The 20,432-nt window shown below is 42.3% G+C and overlaps 1 protein-coding gene across 1 annotated transcript in view; it reads left to right on the top strand.

The window, feature by feature from the left end:
• The window catches only part of nek7 (NIMA-related kinase 7), a 187,729-nt gene that overhangs the window by 27,634 nt on the left and 139,663 nt on the right, over nt 1-20,432 (top strand). Inside the window, exon 2 of the mRNA XM_079580956.1 lies at nt 18,780-18,867. Coding sequence (XP_079437082.1) covers nt 18,808-18,867 — 60 coding nt within the window. The 5' untranslated portion in view covers nt 18,780-18,807. The remainder of the gene's footprint in view (nt 1-18,779; nt 18,868-20,432) is intronic.

The following is a 20,432-nucleotide window of genomic DNA, read 5'->3' as shown; positions in this document are numbered from 1 at the left end:
GTAGAGGAGCAGCCTGCGGAAGATGAACCTCGTCCTGAGCCTTAACAGATGACATTTGGACAGAAATTATCTTCAAAAACACCAGGACTCATTTATGTTTCCAATTAATCAGACTGCATGAAATAAGGGCATATACAGAGGCACATCCTGGTATTTTAATGCTTTTAGCCCACAGCAAAATAACGATTTGGTATATTTATTAAGCTTCTTTACTTAAAGTGTATCGCGATATGTATCGTATGGTGAGGTGGTTGGGAATACCCAGCCCGATAAACTGCTGTTCATTTTCATGTGTCAAGTGCAACGATTAAAGCAATATCATAGTACAGATACGCCTGTACTATTATTAGCACTCCAGAGAACAGTTTTGTATATAATTACCATGATGTGTTACGTTCACAATGTCCACTTAATAATGTAGAATCTGTCATTTGAGATTGCCCCTAGTTTTTGACAGTCAGTGTATGTTAGATGCCTCTATTCTCTAACTGTTTGCATATTTCCTGCCTATCCTACTCACCCTGAGTGTTACCGAGAGCTGATTGTAGCTATTGATCTCACAATGGAGAAATTCACTTAAGACTTATCTTATGTACCCTCCCATTAGCCATTAAATAGTCTTCCCTGTCCTGTTAATTAATCCATTCACAAAGCCTCAAAATGACATGTCCTGTATGTAACTATCATGTCTCCAAAGTTCAATACATTCTTTTTTGAAAGGCATTCATTTTTCTTGAAATGTTTTTGAGATTATATATTATGTATATCTATGAAGTACATAGTAGTAAAGAATTATGAGGTACATACAGATTTTTAGTTCATAAATGTATTTTATTATCGATTGAAGTAAGGTGTGTGTATAGTTTAATGTGGAGTGAGCCATCTCAAAGATGCAAAGTGTAAGGCCTATAGGGCTGGGTACTGTTACATTTGTTTTTTAAAGCCACACCGTGTAGGATTTTACCCAAAAAATCAAATTGAAATACAAGCATTTATTATATGACAGACATTTTCATCATTGAAAAAAAAGATCATAAATGTGCAAACAAACATGAGCTTTTGCTGTGAGCGCCTCAGTTCTCCTAAGACATGACTGTAACTTTACCGGGAGTGGGTGCGTCTCCAGCTCGTCTCCATGGAGATGTCGACGAAACTCAGCAGAATTCAAGATTTTAACAGGTTAGGTCCTCATCCAAATATATTCTTTGATTACCCACTGCAGTAATAGCTGGTCATTATGAGCATGTTTTGTACTAATGTCAACAGTATAGTCAAAAAAGTTACGCAGTGTGCCTTTAACGTTACTTGGTTTACCGATATCTGAACATGAGTAATTTTGGGGCGAAACAGGCAAATTGTGGTAAAATGAACTCTTTTTTTCAATACCAGACTGGTATCATTGAACGGCACCCAGCCCTAGTAAGGCATTTGTATATTTTATTTGTTGTTGTATAATTAAAAAATACTAAAATGGTACTGTGGTCAAGCCCAGTGGAGTTACTCACTATATGAGTGAGACGAAGTTAGCAGTTAGCCCATATAGTTTTTTACACGAGTCTCCAGATCAAATAAACAAAAACATAACCATTCTACCCAGTCCAGTTGACCATTTTTAAAAATCTTCGCAATAATATGTACGGGATATTGACATATTTTAGCAAGAGAACACATTTTTCCGTACAATGTGAAATTTGTCAGAAAAATGCATGTACCAGGCAAAAATAAAAGTTTGTGGTCCATTTAAGAATGGCGCAAGCGTGCTATTACTAACATGGGCAAAATTTATAATGTAGCCATATTTTTGGCACATTGTCCCCATTTATCTGCTAACTCTGCACTTATTTTTAGTAAGTTGGTCTCCCCATCCATGTGTTACACCCCTAAAGGAAATCGTCCCAACATTATAAGAAATATGGTCCGTGCAGCGTGTAAAGTTCAGCCTTAATGCAGTGTCCGTGATTGAGTTTTAGCAGCCTCTCGGTGGTAAATGCAGGCCTGTCTCCCCTGGGCCCCCTCTGCCAGATGCCTGGGGGATTCTCTCTGCCGTTTCAAAGGCACCTCTTTAACACACCACGCAGCTTTCAGAGGGATCGCGCTCGTCTTTGCTTATACTCCCACTTCTATTTATCCGCGCTAATTTGTCTATTCAGCTTGTTTACACTCTTGATTGACAGTATGGGTTGGTATCACCTTGCAAATATTGAAGGTGGTGCCAACAACAACAAAAAATACTTTTTCCTTTTGTCAATTGAAACCGCCACTGTCTGTCAATTCACTTTTATCATTCAAATTGGAGTTTATCTCTTACACGGCTGATCTGTTTTTGTTTTTTCCCCGAGTGATTATTATGCGTTTCCACATCAAACGGACAGCGCGAGCTAACGGCTCGTCCCGCCTCGTGCCTTCTCGCTTTTGTGTACGCCACCTGGCTAAGCTCACAAAAGAGGATGCCTAGTCTTAACTATTCAAGAGTGCTTACCGGGTGGAGTGGGTAGAGGCGGACAATGGAGCAGGCGAGGTGGTCAGGGCTCTCCGCCACGTGCCAGCGAGTGTCCGCTGGAGAACAGGGGGGGTGAAGACACCTGCATGTGCTTCACTTGGTCTCAATGAGGAGAGCCCACAAGAGGGGCTGCAAATGCACAGGTGTGGCCTTGAAGACGGAGGAGGTGCTGGGTAGTAAATGGGCTCGAATAACAGGAAATGCTTGTCATGCAAAATCCACTTTAAATGTACCCGTTATGTCGTGTCCTCGTCAAAAAAGCTGTAATTCTGTTTTCAGGAACAGTGTTGTTTTAGGCACATCACATTTTAGCCGTTTCTAAATCTGATAGGTTTAGTCCAGTTTTAGTTGACGAAAGCTCAAGCGGTTTAGTCGTGTAGTAGTGGTCAACATTATCCCCTGGGGTACGAGCTCTTTATTGGAAATGGCTCTCATAAAAAATAAACCAGCCGTGAGCGATGGGACTGATCCTACACAATCATTCTGGCCAACACCTTTGTTCACAAGCTTAGAATAATGGACAGCTATCTTGGTTTAAGGTTAAGGTGCTTTATTTGTCATTATACAACAGCTGTACAACAAAATGTGTCCTCTGCATCTTGTGGCGCCTTAAACTCTGACGGTGCAGCGGCGGCAGAGGCGCGCAGGTGTGCCTGCACAGACAGCACAGACGCTGGTTGTAAATGGGCTGCTGGAAGGTTAGCACATAGAGCACATGCTAAATAAAGGGCATGCGCCCAGGCAGAGAGCACACTACTTTGTTCAGATTGAGCTGAAATAAATCAGTTTAGGCCTCACATGGAGTCAGCCCTGTTTGTGCTGTGCTATTTACTTGCGCTGTGAAATAATCATTAGCCTATAAAAATGTGAAGTGAGGGATGTAAGGGGCGTTATAAATAGTTGGAAGCAGCCCTATAGATCAGTAGCCCTGCGCTCGTCCCAGTGGGCCGCAGCGCTTTACTTTGTCTTAATTTCTTTCTTTCTCATTTTTCTGTGCCAAGGATGGAGCCATGGTTCGTACACTCTCAGTATAACGTTACATGTGAGCAGACAGGACCACGCTGGCTGCTTTAAATTCTCCATATTGTAGCAAAGCATTGATTTGGGTGGGGTCACTTCATGAGATGGTTCACAACATTGATTCTTTTCAGTTTGGAATTTTGGCTCACGATTTTTTATGTATTGCGACTTTTTTCATTATGCTGCTTTCACGTTGAATTTGTCTTTCAGTTGGAGTGGAACGATCTTAGTCACATGATAGAGGAATAAGCCTTTTCGAAATCACTGTGGGGGTGATCCACTCTCCCTTTTGAAAGTTACAACTTCTGACCTCAACTGTTTAAACTCGTCTAAACAACATGGCTAATGCTCCCACGGTCAGCTAATGAAGTGCTTGCGTTATACTGATGTTTCTTCACTCCATCATTGTGAATGTGTTTAACTCATTGACTGCCAGCCATTTTCAAATCAGAGAGCTCCCCACTGCCAGAAGTTTACTGTTTTTTCAAGACCCACAGAAAATGTAGGTCTAGGTCTGTCAACACGAAACCCACCAAAAGAAAGATTAGACTCGTCTTTCATCGAAAAAAACCCAAAGAATTTTGTTTGTGCCTCTTTCCATTCTTTAGTAATCGTCCGTAGAAAATTGGTGAAATCACCCAAAATGCTGTTTTCTGACAAGTTTTCTGAAAACAAGCTTTTTTTTAAAACAGTGACTGTGATCGCATCCAAAGAGCAATGCTGCCACCTAGTGACTCAATAAAAGAACTACAACTAAGATTTAAAACCAGACATGCTCAAGGCTTTGCTGCAGCCGTTCCCATTGAAAAAACAAATTGACGTCTATAGACGTCATTGGCAGTCAACGTTCAGATTTCAATTGACGTCTATAGATGACATTGGCAGTCAATGAGTTATGAAGTTATATTGAAGGCTGTGAGCATTAGCAAAGGTTCCCGTCACGTTAAAGTTCTATCATTCAGAAACACTTTGATCATCTCAGAGGTGTTCAAAGTAGGGCTGGGCAATCCATCAGATGTTCTTGGATCGCTCTCTAACTAAAGGATGATCTGGATGATTTTGTGGTGTTTTTCCTGACATTTCTAAGTACCAACCCTGTCGCAGAAAAAAACACGAGGAGTTGTTGCTGCTGAACATTTTGTTTAAATGTGCGGTGTTGTTAGTATCTACTGTCAAAAATCTATTCGAGGAATCATTAAAGTGTGGGATTGATTTTTTTTATGTCGAACATGTAAATTGCATGCGCCTGCTTTTCTAATTTGATTCTGTTCCTTCCAACTTTGATGCAAATTTTATCCATAAAGAGTCCAGTGACGGTTGTAGCTGTGATGAGACTGACTGTACTTCTTATTGTTGGACAAAATAATCAATTGCTGATTTCTTTTAACCTTTAGTTAACCTGGACAGTCCCATTGAGGATTACCCTTTTTAAATCAGGCTTTCAAACATGGGACCTGTTCCAATATGCGTTTGAAAAGAGCTGATCCTTGCGTTGAATTTAGTTTTTAGAACCATAAAACAACCTCTTGTCGAAGTGGAGGACTTTAATTTGTCTTGAAGAATAAAGCTCTCTTTCTGCTCCGTCGACTTTCCCCTGATGCCATTGTTTCCATCACGTTAGTCTGAGTGGCTCTTTTGAACTCTTTTGTTGCTTTTGTTTCACATTTAGGAAAGAAGTCCCGACGCTTGGACTGTGCAGTAACTTTCGCCCGGCTCCTATGATCCTAAATCATTCTCGTGTTTTTCTCTTACAAGATCGCGAGACAATGACGTTTCCTCTCTTCATCTTCCATGCTATCAAATCTCGGACTCGCTTTAAGTTCCTCAAAGGCTGGCTCTTCCATGCTGAGGTGTAATTGGTGCGTCGGCCCACTCTCCGAAGTGCTCATACATTTGGGCTAATGATTCGCTATAGTGATTAGAATGAATTGGAGACTATGCCGCCTGCGTCTGTAGTAGCAAGACCCCTCCATCATTAACGGCTACATTTCCCTCTCTTTCCCCCCATCATCAATGCCAGGCCTGGGGTGGGCTTTCATGAAACTCAAAAGGCTTCCTCCACTTCTTGTAATCATGGCCACCACTCGTTCGTCGCCCTCGCTGGGCTTTTCAAAGGTGGCTTTTGATTCCTTCACATCCTACACCCGGGCCGGATAGTGTCACTTTACATTTCTCCTGTCTCTCGTTTAACTAGCCTCTACAATCGCTCCACCGCGTCGCCGCTGCCCTCTTCAGCTCGTATACGGCGCGGGACGTAGTTTCTTCTTCTTCTCCGTGGGACCCCTCTCTCCGCTCCATCCACATCTCCCCCGCCTTGATGTACCTTTTGCATAACGGCTTCTTGCACTTGTTTTTCTGGCTTTTGGTGCTTTGGATGAATAATGCAGCTGGGAGGAAATGGGGATTAAAGAAGCGCTAAAGCCAGCGCTAACTTGGAGGGGCTAACAAGCTTCTCCTTCCACTGCTGCCCCGCGCTTTCTGCCATCCCAACTGCTCAATTTAGCACCATTTTGACCGACTTGGTCAATCGTAATAGATGCAGTAAATTTGTAAATATGTGTGTTGATAAATTAAATAACAATTGTTATTTAATTTCGACAGGATTTCTGTAGGGCATTAAAAAGCATTAAAAGTCATTCAATAAATCATGACAAAATCAAGGCCTTAAATGTCATTAAAAAGGTCATCAAACTGGCATTAAATCGAAAGGCATTGGAATTTCATCACTTCACCCAATAATCTTTATTGTATAAGATTATCAAAAAACACCAAAATGATTGTCAAAAACATATTCAGTCGCAATTTTGTCTGACATGGACCACATTTTCCCAAATTTTCTTCCATTTTTTTCTGCATTTGTGGCATTAAAATATAGTTCAATGCATAAAGTTAAATGCATTCAACTTGACTTAAACCCTAGCCATAAAACTCTGAACAGTTCAGATAAGTGTATCATTTTGTTGGAAGTGTTGGAATGCTGGATTGCTCTTAGCAACATTTTCCATTATAAGTCCATCAACATGGGGTTTTTTCTATGGAATTTAGCAGCAGCCATGTCACACCAAGACTGCAAACTTCCAGCACCTTTGCTGGTAAGAAAATGCCTGGCTAAAGTTACGTAAGACTATTGGCTTGAACACAACGGGTCTGGGTCAGGTTTAAGACCTTATTTATTATTGCTGGGAGCAATTGTGAATGAATGACACTTGAAAGCTCTAAAAAGTCCATCTTTAAAGGTGCACTATGCAACTTTTTAGGTAAAAAAAAATCTTACTATTTGCGCGCATTTGACCTTTAAAGGAATAGGCCACCGTTTTTACATACTGAGATATGTTCTTACCTTAGCTTTGACGACTTCTTTAGGACCTGTCTGATCTTCCCCCATGCCTTCAGTCACGTAAACACAGCACAGACGGCGTTAGCATTTAGCCTCTCCCTCTCTCCTCTATAGCTCCAAAACAGGTCAAGATAGAAGCTACCAAGCTCTTCCATGTTTTCCCTATTTAAATATGGTTACGTGAAGTGTTCCACCACAAAGTATAATTACACAAAATTAAACAATGTGGATTTTCTAAGCGGATAAAAAGGGGGGACTATATTGTAAGGCGTAATAATACCAGGAGTAGTTCCAAATCCGCGCAGTAATCTTCACTTTACTGCACAGTAATCTTCACTTTACTGTGTGGATGCCAAATAAATAAAAAAATTTAAATAGGGAAAACGTGGAAGAGCTTGGTAGCTTCTATCTTGACCTGTTTTGGAGCTATAGTGGAGAGCAGGAGAGGCTAAATGCTAACGCCGTCTGCGCTGTGTTTACGTGATTAAAGGCACGGGGGAAGATCAGACAGGTCCTAAAGAACTCGTCAAAGCTAAGGTAAGAACATATTTCAGTATGTAAAAACGGTGGCCTATTCCTTTAAATGACTCGGTGGCGTTATGGGTGCAGCATGGCACCTTTGTTTCCCTTCACAGTGACCTCTATGACGCTCCAGGATCAATTGCTTTTGGAGTTCGTGCCAGAAACGGGCCAAAAACCACAAAACAATTGGATCTGGAGTGTCATAAAGGCCACCGTGAGGGAAAGCAAAGGTGCCATGCTGCACCCATAACGCCACTAAGTCATTTAAGGCGAGACACTGCAGGTGAATAGGGAAAAAATGTATATTAACAGATATCAATTTGAAACCTTTGCTGTCGATCACTGACATAAATGTGAGAAAAAAAATACATTGCAAGTTTTCTGTCATTTTATCTTTTCATATAAGAACAAGGTGTTTTATGCCTAAAAATGCCCGAAATTTCCCATCTTTTCGGTGACAAAATCTGAATAATGGATAGAGCTACATTCAAATTTATGGTTTCATTTTATTGATAAACGAGTTGCCAAGACTTTCTCAGAGGGGATTTTGGATTTCTTGTTTAGTTTCAAAATAAGCTGTTTTTTAGTGGAAAAAATTGTAAAAATGTAATTTTCGCCTCATTTTTTGACATTCAAAACTCAATAAATGGGGCTAGGTATTAGATAAGAAAAAATCCCTCCGAAAATAGCTTCCAAATATTGTTCAGTCCAAGGCTGGAAAATTTGAAGTCTTTAGGTCCGACTGACGTGGACATAGTGTTGCCACAATGTCCGAAAAATGTGTTTTGAGAAAAAGGGCCTTGAAATTGCATTCTCCCATATAACTCTATGGGCAAACATTGAATCAGCGCAATATTTAAACATGTTATTGTGAATATTAGGCATGTTTTCTGTTTCCGGGTGAAAGCTTATATGTTCAGAAACCAGTTTGGCCAAAAAACCTGAAAACTGAAAAAATTGAGTTTTGCCTGTAGTGTCTCCCCTTAAAGGTCAAATACACACAAACGCCTTTTTTTTTTTTACACAAAAAAGTTACATAGTGCACCTTTAACAAGTATTCCAATGATTATCTTTACATTTGGTTGTCAATAATGCCCCATATCAACATGTTATATTGCTTACTCTGAATTAAATTTGAATGTGTTTTCTGCAATGCAAATAAACCCCCCTTGTGCTGTAAGTCCAATGTGAAATATCCATCCATCCTGCTGTCCCACAGTCCAGGCATATTGTGGCTGTTCACTCGTGCTTTGTTCCTCCTCTCCCGTCCCGCCGTGTCTATACTACAGCCCATAATTACCCTGGTGTTGGTGCTGCTTCCCGCTGTGAGGCGTCGGGCGGCAGCTCACGTTAGATAGAAGGCAGTCAGAAAGCAGTGTTTGTTTACACTCGGAGGCTGGTGGTCTGGATGTGGAAAGATTCCGTTTTATTCTTTCTCAACGCGAAAACAACATCTTATCGGCGAGAAATGAGCTCCAGCTTGATCACCCGCACTCTGCAGTTCCCTTTTTTCCCCCCCGAAGTTTTCAGCCAAAAAAAGAAAAAAAAAATAGGACGTGCCAGGTTACTTTTCTAAGAGAACTTCTCGCTTCCATATAGTGTCATCGTTTTCCGCCTTGATTGTGAGCGTTGCGAGCTAAACAAAAGGCTCAGCTTAAGTCGCGTGGCGTTACAGCTGTCGCGGGCCTCTTTGCGGAGTGCCTATGAATAGTTTGGGGATTTAGTTTTTAGCTGCCAGTGTGCGAGCGCCGCCGCAGTCCCCGCCACAGTTTTCCTCACATCCACATGACAAACGCAGGCTTTGTGTTTCCACGGCTGTTTGCGCCCAACAAATGTTCTGGACGTCAAAAGAGGTAAGTGTCTTTGGGAAAGTGGACTGCTGATTTGGTGCCATCATTGTGGACTTGTACAGTACATGTTGTGTTTCTATAGCTAAGCAAACTTTGAGGCGCTTGGTATGGGAATTTCTGCGGTCTGTAATGTACTCACTGTTAAAATTGCGCAGGAAAGTTTCAGAACTGTTGTAAACTTGGCCCAGATGTGATAATGTTCACATTCAGACAAATGTGGGAAGGTTGTGGTAGTAATCAGTTGTGTACGCCTCGTGGCCAGTGTTTGTACGAAGCAGACTTTTGAGGGGTGTGTTATCACATTGACGATATGTGGAAGGGTTGTGTTGGGAAACCATTCAGCCTTTTGTTGACCTTTGTATTGTTCCAGTAGTGTCAGCACGTCCATCTCGGACTGGGCTTATGGAAAAAAAATCAATCAAGATTTCTTTCTCATTTTGATCTATTGCGATTTTCAATTTGTATTTGGCTCAGATAGTAGAGCTCGTTATATCACCGCGAGGTCGGGAGCTCAAGCCCTTGTTCTCATGGCACTGATTGGCAGCCTCACTTCATTCAGTCTGGGGCAGCTGTGGTGTGGCTCCAATCGTGTAGTTGAGTATCAAAGAGTGCTGCAACATTTAAAAGCAGTGCCATATCTATTAAATGTCAATGTCAACTTTATTTTAGGGGTGGGACTTTAACGCGTTAATTTCGATTAATGAATTACACAGAGACGCCCTCGATGCTAATGTTAGCGTTAGCCTCAAACACAGAGACGTCCTTGATGCTAATGTTAGCGTTCAGCCTCAAACACAGAGACGTTCTCGATGCTAATGTCAGCGTTAGCCTCAAACACAGAGACGTTCTCGATGCTAATGTCAGCGTTAGCCTCAAACACAGAGAGGTCGTCCATGCTAATGTTAGCGTTCAGCCTCAAACACAGAGACGTCCTCCATGCTAATGTCAGTGTTAGCCTCAAACACAGAGAGGTCCTCCATGCTAATGTTAGCGTTCAGCCTCAAACACAGAGACGTCCTTGATGCTAATGTCAGTGTTAGCCTCAAACACAGAGACGTCCTCCATGCTAATGATAGCGTTAGCCTCAAACAAACGCTCCAGCCAGCCCACTCTGAGCCACAATAACCCTAACCCTTGTCAGGAGAAGAAATGGCACTTTCATTTCTGTTTACTGCAACTGTTAAACACTTAAAGGCACTGTTTTATGGTCCTATATGGCCTTTGTTTGTTTTTGACTTTTATATAAATTTGACATTATTATTACTGTTTAATTTACTCTCAAGTTACATGAGTGATCAGAGTTCCCAAAACACTTGAAAGCTAAATAGCTTAGCCTCTGTTACCTGAATAACTATACAGATTAACAATAATAAATACATTTGTTGTTGAACTCATGTTTCTATCTTATTATTGAATCACTTAGGTGCAAAAAATTATTGTTTTTGGTTTTCGATTAAAATGCGATCAATTGCGATTAATTCATTACAGACCCATAATTAACTCGATTAAAACATTGTGTTCGAGTTGCACCACTACTTTATTTATATAGCACATTTAAAAACAGCTACATGTGAAGTGCAATCAATTAGTAAAAAGACAAAACAGGATGCACAAATATGTACTTTTTTTTTTTAACAAAATGTACATTAATTAGTTTAGTTAAATTATTTCAAATTATTGATGAATATATTGTTTATAAGATTCAGTTTCAATTTTTCTTTCTGTCATACCGTCCAAATCCAATGAGCGTGAAGTGGCACCGGAGGCCCACCACGCTGATGACACAACTCAATTAAAATCCCATTAATTGCACAGACCTGGAGAGTGTGACATCCACACATTTTCCAATCTGGAAACGACCTAAATCAACTGATCGCTGTGGGAAACTTTGCTTTCCTAAAACCATGCAACTTTTACTGTTGTCCCAAAATAAAAGGCAAAAAAACCCTCACTAAACCCTTTGAATCGCGCCAGAGCGAGGGAAGAGGGCAGAGGTTTCCTGGAGGATTTCAACGTAAACCAGCAACAGTGGATCAGGTTTGAGGCGCGGGGGGATTGAGTGGAATCAGCTTTTACATGATGAAAGTTTTGACAATCTCTGCATCCACAGTCACACTCCTATTGTCTCACAGTCACTGGCCTTTGATAAGTCTGACTTACTTCGAGACTGATCTAAAGAAGCGCAGCCTCGCCCTTGCGCATCGCTCCGCTCCTCCCCAATGAACCAACATGATTAATAATTCTTTTTTTCCGGCAGCGCGTTAATGCGACATGGCAGTCTTAATTGATCTGGTTAATGTGGGGGCCATGGGAGGTGAGCGCGGATGCCCCCTGGATATTTTGACATTTCGACAGGCACAAACACAGTCGGGGAGGGCAGAGAGGAGTTCCAGGGTGCCAGTGCGGTTTAACCCCCACACGAGTGAGGTGTGAGAGGCAGGAGGGAAATGTCCCGGCAAAATGAGACGAGGCACCTTTTGGCATTTTAATTTGATGTTGCATGCTAGAAAGGGGGTGTGCTTATTATGCTTCCCAGTGCAGCTGTTACTGTGTCCCAGAACATTCTCTGTAGGGCGCTTCAAAAACAGGTTGATTTTGCAATTGTATATAATTTTAATCATGCCACAGATGAGAAAAAAATGCATTTAGATATGTCCTTTTCTGTTCAACAAGACTCACTAATCATGTCGAACCACCGTGTAGCTTTAAACTGCAATGTTTGGAATGTTTCTGTCCACGCAGAGAACGTTGACCCGTCCTTCAATGTCCCTGACCCTGACTCTGATTGACCCTGGTCGGAGTCACCAGCTTGAAGAGTGTGCTTGTAGACTGCGTTCCAAATGATTATGCAAATGACATTTTTCTCAGATTTTCTAAATTGTCAACTCAGATGACAGTCAGCATAATTTTCGAGTCTTTAACTGTTGGTGAAGTTATATTTTAACATAGGAGCCCTTGTGTGATAGCAGCTCCAAAATTCTTAAATCCATTAAACTTGTGAGTTTTTGGAGAGCTCGCTTGGATTTCTTTGCAGGATGTCAGAATAGCCTCCCAGAGCTGCTGTTTGGATGAAAACTGCCTCCCACCCTCATAGATGTTTTGCTTGTAGATGCTCCAAAGGTTCTCAATAGGGTTCAGGTCAGGTTGGGGTCCACATCATGAGTTTCTCTCCTTTTATTCCCATAGCAGCCAGTGATGCAGAGGTTTTCTTTACAGCAGGATATGGTGCATTGTCATGTATGAAGAAGATCTTGTTCGGGAAAGCACGGCTCTTCTTTTTGTACCATAGAAGAAAGTGGTCAGTTAGAAACGCCACATATTTTTCAGAGGCCATTTTCACACTTTCAGGGATCCTAAAGGAGCCGATCAGCTCTCTCCCAACGGTTCCGGCCATTTCTGTTCATGAGCTTCAATGAACAATTTAGAGGAGGCCGGATAGAAGGTTTCTGCACAACTGCAGCCTCTGGAGGGTCCTACACCTTGATGTTCGGGAGACTCCAGAGGCACCAGCAGCTTCAAATACCTGTTTGCTGTTTTGTATCAGCTGTTCTCTTAATCTGATGTATCATCATTGTGCCTTTATCTGCACAAACCCGTGTGTGCTCTGAATCAGCCACGAATCTCTTAACAGTACATTACGCTTCATCTTTCGTTTTCATACCTAGTCCAAGGCATTCAACTTTTTCATGCTGTTCATCAACATAGAGATCCTTTTTCTTTCCAATATTGCTCGAAAATGATGATCTGCTCAATAATGTAGAACGTCCTTTTTCAGTCATTTTTTCCCTTGACTGGGCTTAACCTGAAAACTAATCATCACAGGCATCTGAGATTGATGTCAGTGATTCAAAGAGCCCCGAGACACAAGTCTTTGTTTTTTAACACTGAATTACAATTTGCATATTAATTTGGAACACATTGTTTGTTTTGGGTTGATAGGGTTAAGCAGGAGCTCACAGGTGAAACCACTCTGGAGAATCCAACCTTGGACCTTCTGACTGTAAGGCAAGAGTGCTAACCCGTCACAGTGCACCAAGAACTGAATGGAAAAGCGTGCAATACTTAATGATCAATAGTCTGGACGCCTCCTCCTCTGCAGCAGCAGCAGTGCCACAGACATGTCTGATTGTGCGGATTAACCTTTCCGGTGTGCACTGGGATCCCTCTGTCCACTGGGGGACTGTTAATTGGCTGGACTCCTTTCCTCAGAAGCCTCAGAAACAGGCAAATGTCAGAGTGACAGTAGCCTTCAGTCCTTAGCGTCAGTGTCCCAGTCCAATGTCTGTGTGGACGGAACAAAGGCTCAACACCAGTCTGACGATGCTTGGCTTTCTGCATAATGTTACACAAAACGCAGTAAGTTTACTTAAGTAGAAGTATTAAGGGGTTAACAGATTAAATAGCGTCTGGTGAAAATACAAACTGAATGCGGAGTAAAAATAATAGTGACATCTGGTAAAAAAAACAAAAACGTATTGTTCATTAACATTATTCATTATTTACTTCAGAATAGTATTGCTCAAGTGAAAGTCGACCACATACTTAATTAACATAAAAGTCTAATTTCGATTGTAATTCAACAAATAAGCTGTTTTCTTCATAGTTGCTGACAATGGAGAGAGCAAGAAAAGGTTTTACTGAAGTTAGAGTATCAATACTTCAAAATAAAATCATGAAACTCAAAAGCATCGTTCCCGTCCTTCCTAAAGTCAGTGAACTTAAAGTTGCTAATGCCCTCTCCCCTCCGTCCCAGCACTGTACTTAGGAAAGAGGGGAGAGCAGGGAGGATTGGGTCGCTCAGTGTTCTAGAGTTAACAAGAGAGACCAGGCGAAACTGAGGGGTCCTGGTCCCAGAGTGTCATGTCACTTCCTGTTCATGGTCTTGGTCATGTGTTTTTTGGCTGGAGGTGAAAACATCTAAAATGGCCGACAAGGGAGCATTGGGCCAAATGTTGTGTGGCATTCAGAGTCAATATCATTTGAATATTCTGACCTGTTGCTGCCAGAAAGGCTTTGTCTAAGTGAACTGGAAATGTTTTACCGTGATACCTTAAATGACATGACATTTTCTCTTTCTCTCAATTAAAATCTAAGCAGCAAACATTGGGAGCCTCCGCACCTTGGTCATGGTTTGGAAATATTCTGTTATTTTCCCATAATCGCCCAAAATCCGAGCCCTATGGAAGGACACCCAGTCTTGCATTGTCCTCTGAGCGTGCGCAGTGAAGCACGAGTCAGAAATGGGCTGGTGCTAATTGTTGAAGCGCGTTAGGAAGCGGCGGCTCTGGTCGATAGACACGAGTGGTGATCGCAGGGCATCTGTCAGACTCTGGCCTCATCAGCTAATTTCATGTGTGCATCTCATTTTTGCATCATACTTTTTCCAAGGATATCTGTAAATTATTCATCCTGATAACGCTTCATATTTTGGCCCCTGCCGCTTCTTGGTGTAAACGCTGCGTGTCATGCATGTATTAAAATGTTGTCGAGTGGAGACTTTCCTCCAAGGTGCGTAATGTGAAGTTATTCATTTTAGCACACCACAGCTGCAACATTCACCGCAATGGAAGGGAAATGGCTTGGTACATCGGGGGGAGAGCGTGGATCTACAGTGGAGGGCTTCACTGGGCTCCACTAGGGCTGGGCACCGTTAAACGATACCTAAGTTCCCCCCCAAAAATGTCAGTATCTGCATCGAAAACAAAGAATTGTTAAAGTATCGGGAAAAAATGTAATGGTACCCAACCGTAGTCTCCACTCTAGATTAATTTAAATTGGCTGCAATCTAAAACAGGTTCAACCACAAATAAAAGCTGTTATCAAAGCTTTTTCCAGCTGTGCCTTTTGACCAAGGTTAAGCTCTTTCTCTCATGCAACCGCCTGGAGAAGGCGACTCATGAGTTCCCGGTTTGGACTATTTTAACGCTCATATTCTACAAGGCCCCAGCAAAGTTCTCCGGTCTCCGATCAAATGGCTCTGGACGTGGCCATACAGAGGGGTGATCGTTCCTATGCTGTTGCCTAAACTGTGGAACAGCTGCCCCTCAGTCTGGTGTTCTCATGGACCAGTCCCTTTTAAGTCCAGGTTAAACACTAATGTCTTCAAACTGGCTTTTAACACTAGGAGGCCTTTCTTTCTGTGAAACACTTTGGTCTTCCTTTGTGTTGTTGTAAAGTGCTAGACTCCTAACTTACGAGGACTGGCTTCTCGATACCGCAAGGGTGCAGTCGATGCTTACAAAATGTTGACTGTATATCAAGAAGTACATTTGCTCCCACAGAGTAGACGGACAAATCCTGCTGCTAAAACCACCGTACCATAGTCAAAACAAAACAAAAACCTAAACTCAGTGTTCTTCTGCCCATGCAGTGACATCTCTTCCTAAAGACGCCACGCTGGGTCCAGGCTCAAAGCCAAAGCTCAACACATCCACCTCTGTGTGACCTCTAGTAAGCACAGCGTTAATGTGAAGTGGTAATTCAATGACAAAATGCCCTGGATTTGTGCCGAGAAGTAAATACGTGTTTTATTTGTCATTGTACAAGCGGTTTTACAAGCGTACAACGCTTATACAATAGTGTTCAGGTGTTAGTCCTGATCCGCTGCCACTGTGGGCCGATCTGACCAGCATATTTTTGGAGGAAGCCTGGCTGCCTTCAGTGCTCCACTGATCCTCTGAAACGGTGCAGCGCCTCCTGGGTTTGTCCCCATTTCAGAGCGTGGTGTCCTGCACTGGTCAGCTTCACCTCCTCCTTCCTCTTCCGCTGCTTGTTTACACGTCGCCGTGATGAAACACGACAAGGTTTATAAAACATGACTGAACAGTGCAATGTCAGTGCTTGTAGTTTGCAGATGGACAGTTGCTGAGGCAATTCAGTGTCTTCTGCAAAGAACAAAACATAGAATCTTACTCCGTAATAAACCTGCTGACCTTGGAATTGTAATCTCAGAATCTTCTTTCAAATGTGATTAACATGTGCGCCGTGCAATGGATCTTAATTTGAAAACTTAATACTTTTAATAACGCTGCTTGTCAGAAAAATAAAAGTTGTATTAGAAAACCTCCAACCCTATCATCATCCATTGTAGCGCCATCTCTTCCTGATGCCCCATGCTGCTTCTAGGCTGTAAGCCAAAGTACGACATCCCCACCTCGGCGTGACCTCCAGCTCATGTGAAGCGGTAACTCAGTGAAGACATGGCCTGGACGTCGGCCAACGACGACCAAAGTGTCATTATCTGCTCTTTGTTGGGGGTGAAAGCAAAGATTTGAAGTCTTTGGTGATCATTTCTAACAACACTGATTTCAACCACATCACAGGCTGCATTTTTGCTATGTGGGAGTGCGCACCAACTTTACGAATTTAAGGATATCGCCTAGGTAGGTCAAACATAAACAAACTCAACAAATGTACTATCAATATTGGAATAAAGATGAAACGAGGAAGAGAATGAACTGAGCACGGCACAGATGTGTTGGAGAGATGAAGTGGACATAGTATAGTCCAGATGATAGAGAAGGGCATGTCTGACTAAAAATGGCTGCTGTTGCCATACAATGTCTTAAATATTAAGAATTGAGCGACGTGTGAGGGATGATCAAGGTTTGTTATCTTGTTTGTTGATGATTTCAGTGGAGATGTACTAATCCAGTATTTTTGCTTCCTATACTTGGAGTATCTGCCTTTGTCATATGAGCTGCTCCACTCATGCACACCCTGTTCTCAAATCCGTTACCACAATCTGACTTCGGAATATTCTCTTAAATGTGGACACGGATGAAGTCATACAATGTGATCATAATTCATGTGCCCGTAATATTTTTGTATTACATCAGAGGTAGCTGCTATCTGCTTCTTCTGAAAGCACACACTTTGTTTTACTCACTTGGGGCGTGATGAGATTGACCAAGATAAAGATGGGTGGGGAGAAGAGTCTTTGCATTGAGCAGAAATACCACTGAAACTCGATACAACGATCAATCTGTATGTGAAGAAAATAAGAGGTCATAAAAGGACATTTGAATCACTTTAAAGCTTGCTCCTGAAAGCGTTATATCAGGGGTGCCCAAAGTGGGGCCCGCGGGCCAAATTTGGCCTGTCGGAACAATTAGGTTGGACCGCCAGAGAGTAACCTACTTTGGTTAATAACTCTCTCTCCCATTCATTCTCAATGACAAATATGGATGCAGTTCACTTTTTGTCCACCAGCGTCAAATTGGGGGCGCTGTTTCACTCCTTTCGCAAAGTTAAGGAAACACTGTTCTGGTGTTTATCAATCACAGAGCGTCGTAGCATTAACATTCCCATTTTTCCAACTTTTTTTTTGCAAAAATCGTTGACATCTATGACTTATAAAAGAATTTATGCTGAACTGACACTTTCAAAATGATATAATATGGCATTTTCTTTGACTTAAAGAAATGAATGAGCTAAAGTCACTGTAGGTACTGCAGGCACAGGTGGTGCTGTTGGTTCCATTTTGCTCTATATTGCTACAATAATCGATTTTGTTCTACTAAAACTAGGCTTTTGTAGCATGTTAACCCCTAAACTCCCACCTGAACCGAGCACATTTTCTCCAGTTTGGCTTTACCCCAATCCAAAAGCTTCTGGAAAAGCTGTGAAAATAGCAACAAAACTGAGACGAAAACAATGATGGAAATGTGACAAAAAAGTGAGAAAACATTGACAAAAAAGTGACGAAAAATGGATGAAAAAGTGGCAAAAATGTCACAAGAAATTGACAAAAATGTGACAAAAATGTGATGAAAAAAATTGCTGAAAAAATGACAAAAATTTGACAAAAAATGACAAAATAATGACTTAAAAGTTACAAAAATGAGTTGAATGCCCAACAAAAAAATCATGGAAAAAAGATCTGATGACGTGAGGAAAAAGATCCTCTCGGTTCAGACGGGAGTTAAGAGGTTAATTGCATAGATTGAATTAAATACAAAGGAAGGAGGTATAAAATAAAGTAACTTTTAATATTTGCAGTTATTTGTTTCACGCTTGACATCGCCGTGTTTGGCCCGCGACCCACAGGCACTTTTTCAGTTTGGCCCTCGGAGACAAAAAGTTTGGGCACCCCTGCGTTCTATAGTTCCAAGGACTTCTCACAGCGGAACCCAGGTCAGAGTGTTCCTGCCTGAACCTGTCACTCGCTGTCCCTCGGAAACACACACCGAAACGTGCGTAGAACACCTCAAAGACGAGCCCGGGCACGTGTTTTGATGTTTGGTAGAAAAGTACTCAGCATTCTCCGCTCCCTGTAAGTGTCCTTGGCTGCCACCCGAGCCAGCTCCCTCCCGGTGTCAGCTCCTCGCCGTGACGTGAGATCCAGTCGGGCTGAAACCGGAGCCGCCATTGTGCGCCTCTCCACAACAGAGCGCGCTCGCCCGTTTGATGCTCTTATTGGCCGCGGTGAGACGTTTGTGCTGTTTATGATTATTGATCAGCTCTGGAGGGTGCGTCTGTGGCGGAGTTTGTCTCCGGTCAAGGCTGTATTGGATTATTTATGTTGTTGTTTTTTTTCTTTTCGTTGCAGAGGTGTGAAGGATCGGGCTCCTGACACCATGGATATGGACACGCAGCCACAAGGACAACAGGCCGCCGTGCCAGTCTTTCAACACCAGGTACTGCACTCGTGTCAAATGTGGAGAGGCAACAGGAGACAGTTCATGCTTAGTCTTTCTCTCAGGGATTTGACTGTTGACTATTGACTTGGTTGTTTCAGCCTAATTTGTTTTATGGTTCTAGATGAGAAATATTCAGGGCTGGACTGGCCATTGGGAGAATCGGGAGTTTTCCCGGTGGGCCGACGTACTTTTGGGCCGGTTTGGTCAGTCAGATCGAGATAAGGCCCGTTATACCTTACACCGGCCCACAATTAGAGGGAAAAGCCATTAGAATCTCTATCATTACTTAGATGCAATTACACAATTCCTCCTACAGAGGGATGTGACGCCTTTTATGCCCTGCTGGTGGCGCTTTCTTGGGTTCCTAGATAATCTCGTATAATGAGCAATGGACATAACACTCATGCCCCTCAAATTGCCAGTATAAGAGGAAATAGTTTATTGTAACACCCTCCAGGACCCACAGAACCATAGACCTCTATTTTTTATACATTTTACACAAATGTTTGCAAAGAAGTGCATGCTGGGAGTTGTGACTCCGTCGTCAGTGCGCGCAGTTTGGAAATCTTCTAGTTTCCATTGAAAGGATTTACATTGTTTGGCCTTTTTGGGACTTCTATTCTCACTCCACACTAGCCTGGCATCCAGACTAATCTCCGATGTTTGTTGAAGCAGTACTAAGTAACTTATTTACCTTAATAAATCCTTTTCGTAGTCCCTGTGGGGGTAATGCAAGTGTTTATGGGATGATTGGAGGGTCTTTCATCTCCCCCTGGTGTCTCTGGCCAGAAAACCATGTTTGCAACTTGACTGCCCCCGGTGCGGAAAAAGCAATACACACTAATGTAATCACGAAGAAGAAGCTAACATGCTAACGGGCAAAGCTAACTGCGGGCTAACGTCACTTTAAACAGTATTTACAGCCAAGTTTGAGTGAAAAAAAAATATTTCTATTGTATAATTGGATGCACAGTAACCCTCTCTCCCTTCGCCTTTCCTGTCTACTCTCCAAGACAATTAATAAATAAAAAAATCGTAACTTGCTACTACACCTGCAGTTGCGCTTATGGCCTTTAGGGGGAAGAGTTACTTAGTACTGCTTTAATTAATAAACAGGAGACTAGTCTGGCGACCCTGTCCTAGAAAAGCGACTGCTTGAGGCGGGACTAATGTGGGACAACCGAAGCGCAGAGCAGCCAATGAGAACATAGCGGATGTGACGACAGAAACGGCAATAAGAAAGTTGTCGTCATTCGGCCGTTAACAACGGCGCTCCTGCCATACGGAGTTCAGTAAATGACTTCTGTCGTTTATATCAGAAAAACTTAAGAATACAAGCATACCGGAGCATTATGTGAAGCTTGTGTTGAAAAACTACAAAACAAAGGCGCAACAACGTGATGCCGGTTCAGGGAGCTGCTCTGATTGGTCGGTAGGCTCCACATCGCTGCGTCACTTCCTTTGAAAGCGTGCAATGGAGTGTTGCCAGACCCTCTTCTGTAAAGAAGCGGAGTCTAACTTTGTGGTGAGTTTGACCATTTCATCTTCAATCTACAGTGCAA

The sequence above is a fragment of the Gobius niger genome (genome assembly GCF_951799975.1).
Source record: "Gobius niger genome assembly, chromosome: 22".
Lineage (NCBI taxonomy): Eukaryota > Metazoa > Chordata > Actinopteri > Gobiiformes > Gobiidae > Gobius > Gobius niger.
The sequence above is the reverse complement of the archived record's forward strand: the minus strand, read 5'-3'. Positions and strand labels throughout refer to the sequence as shown.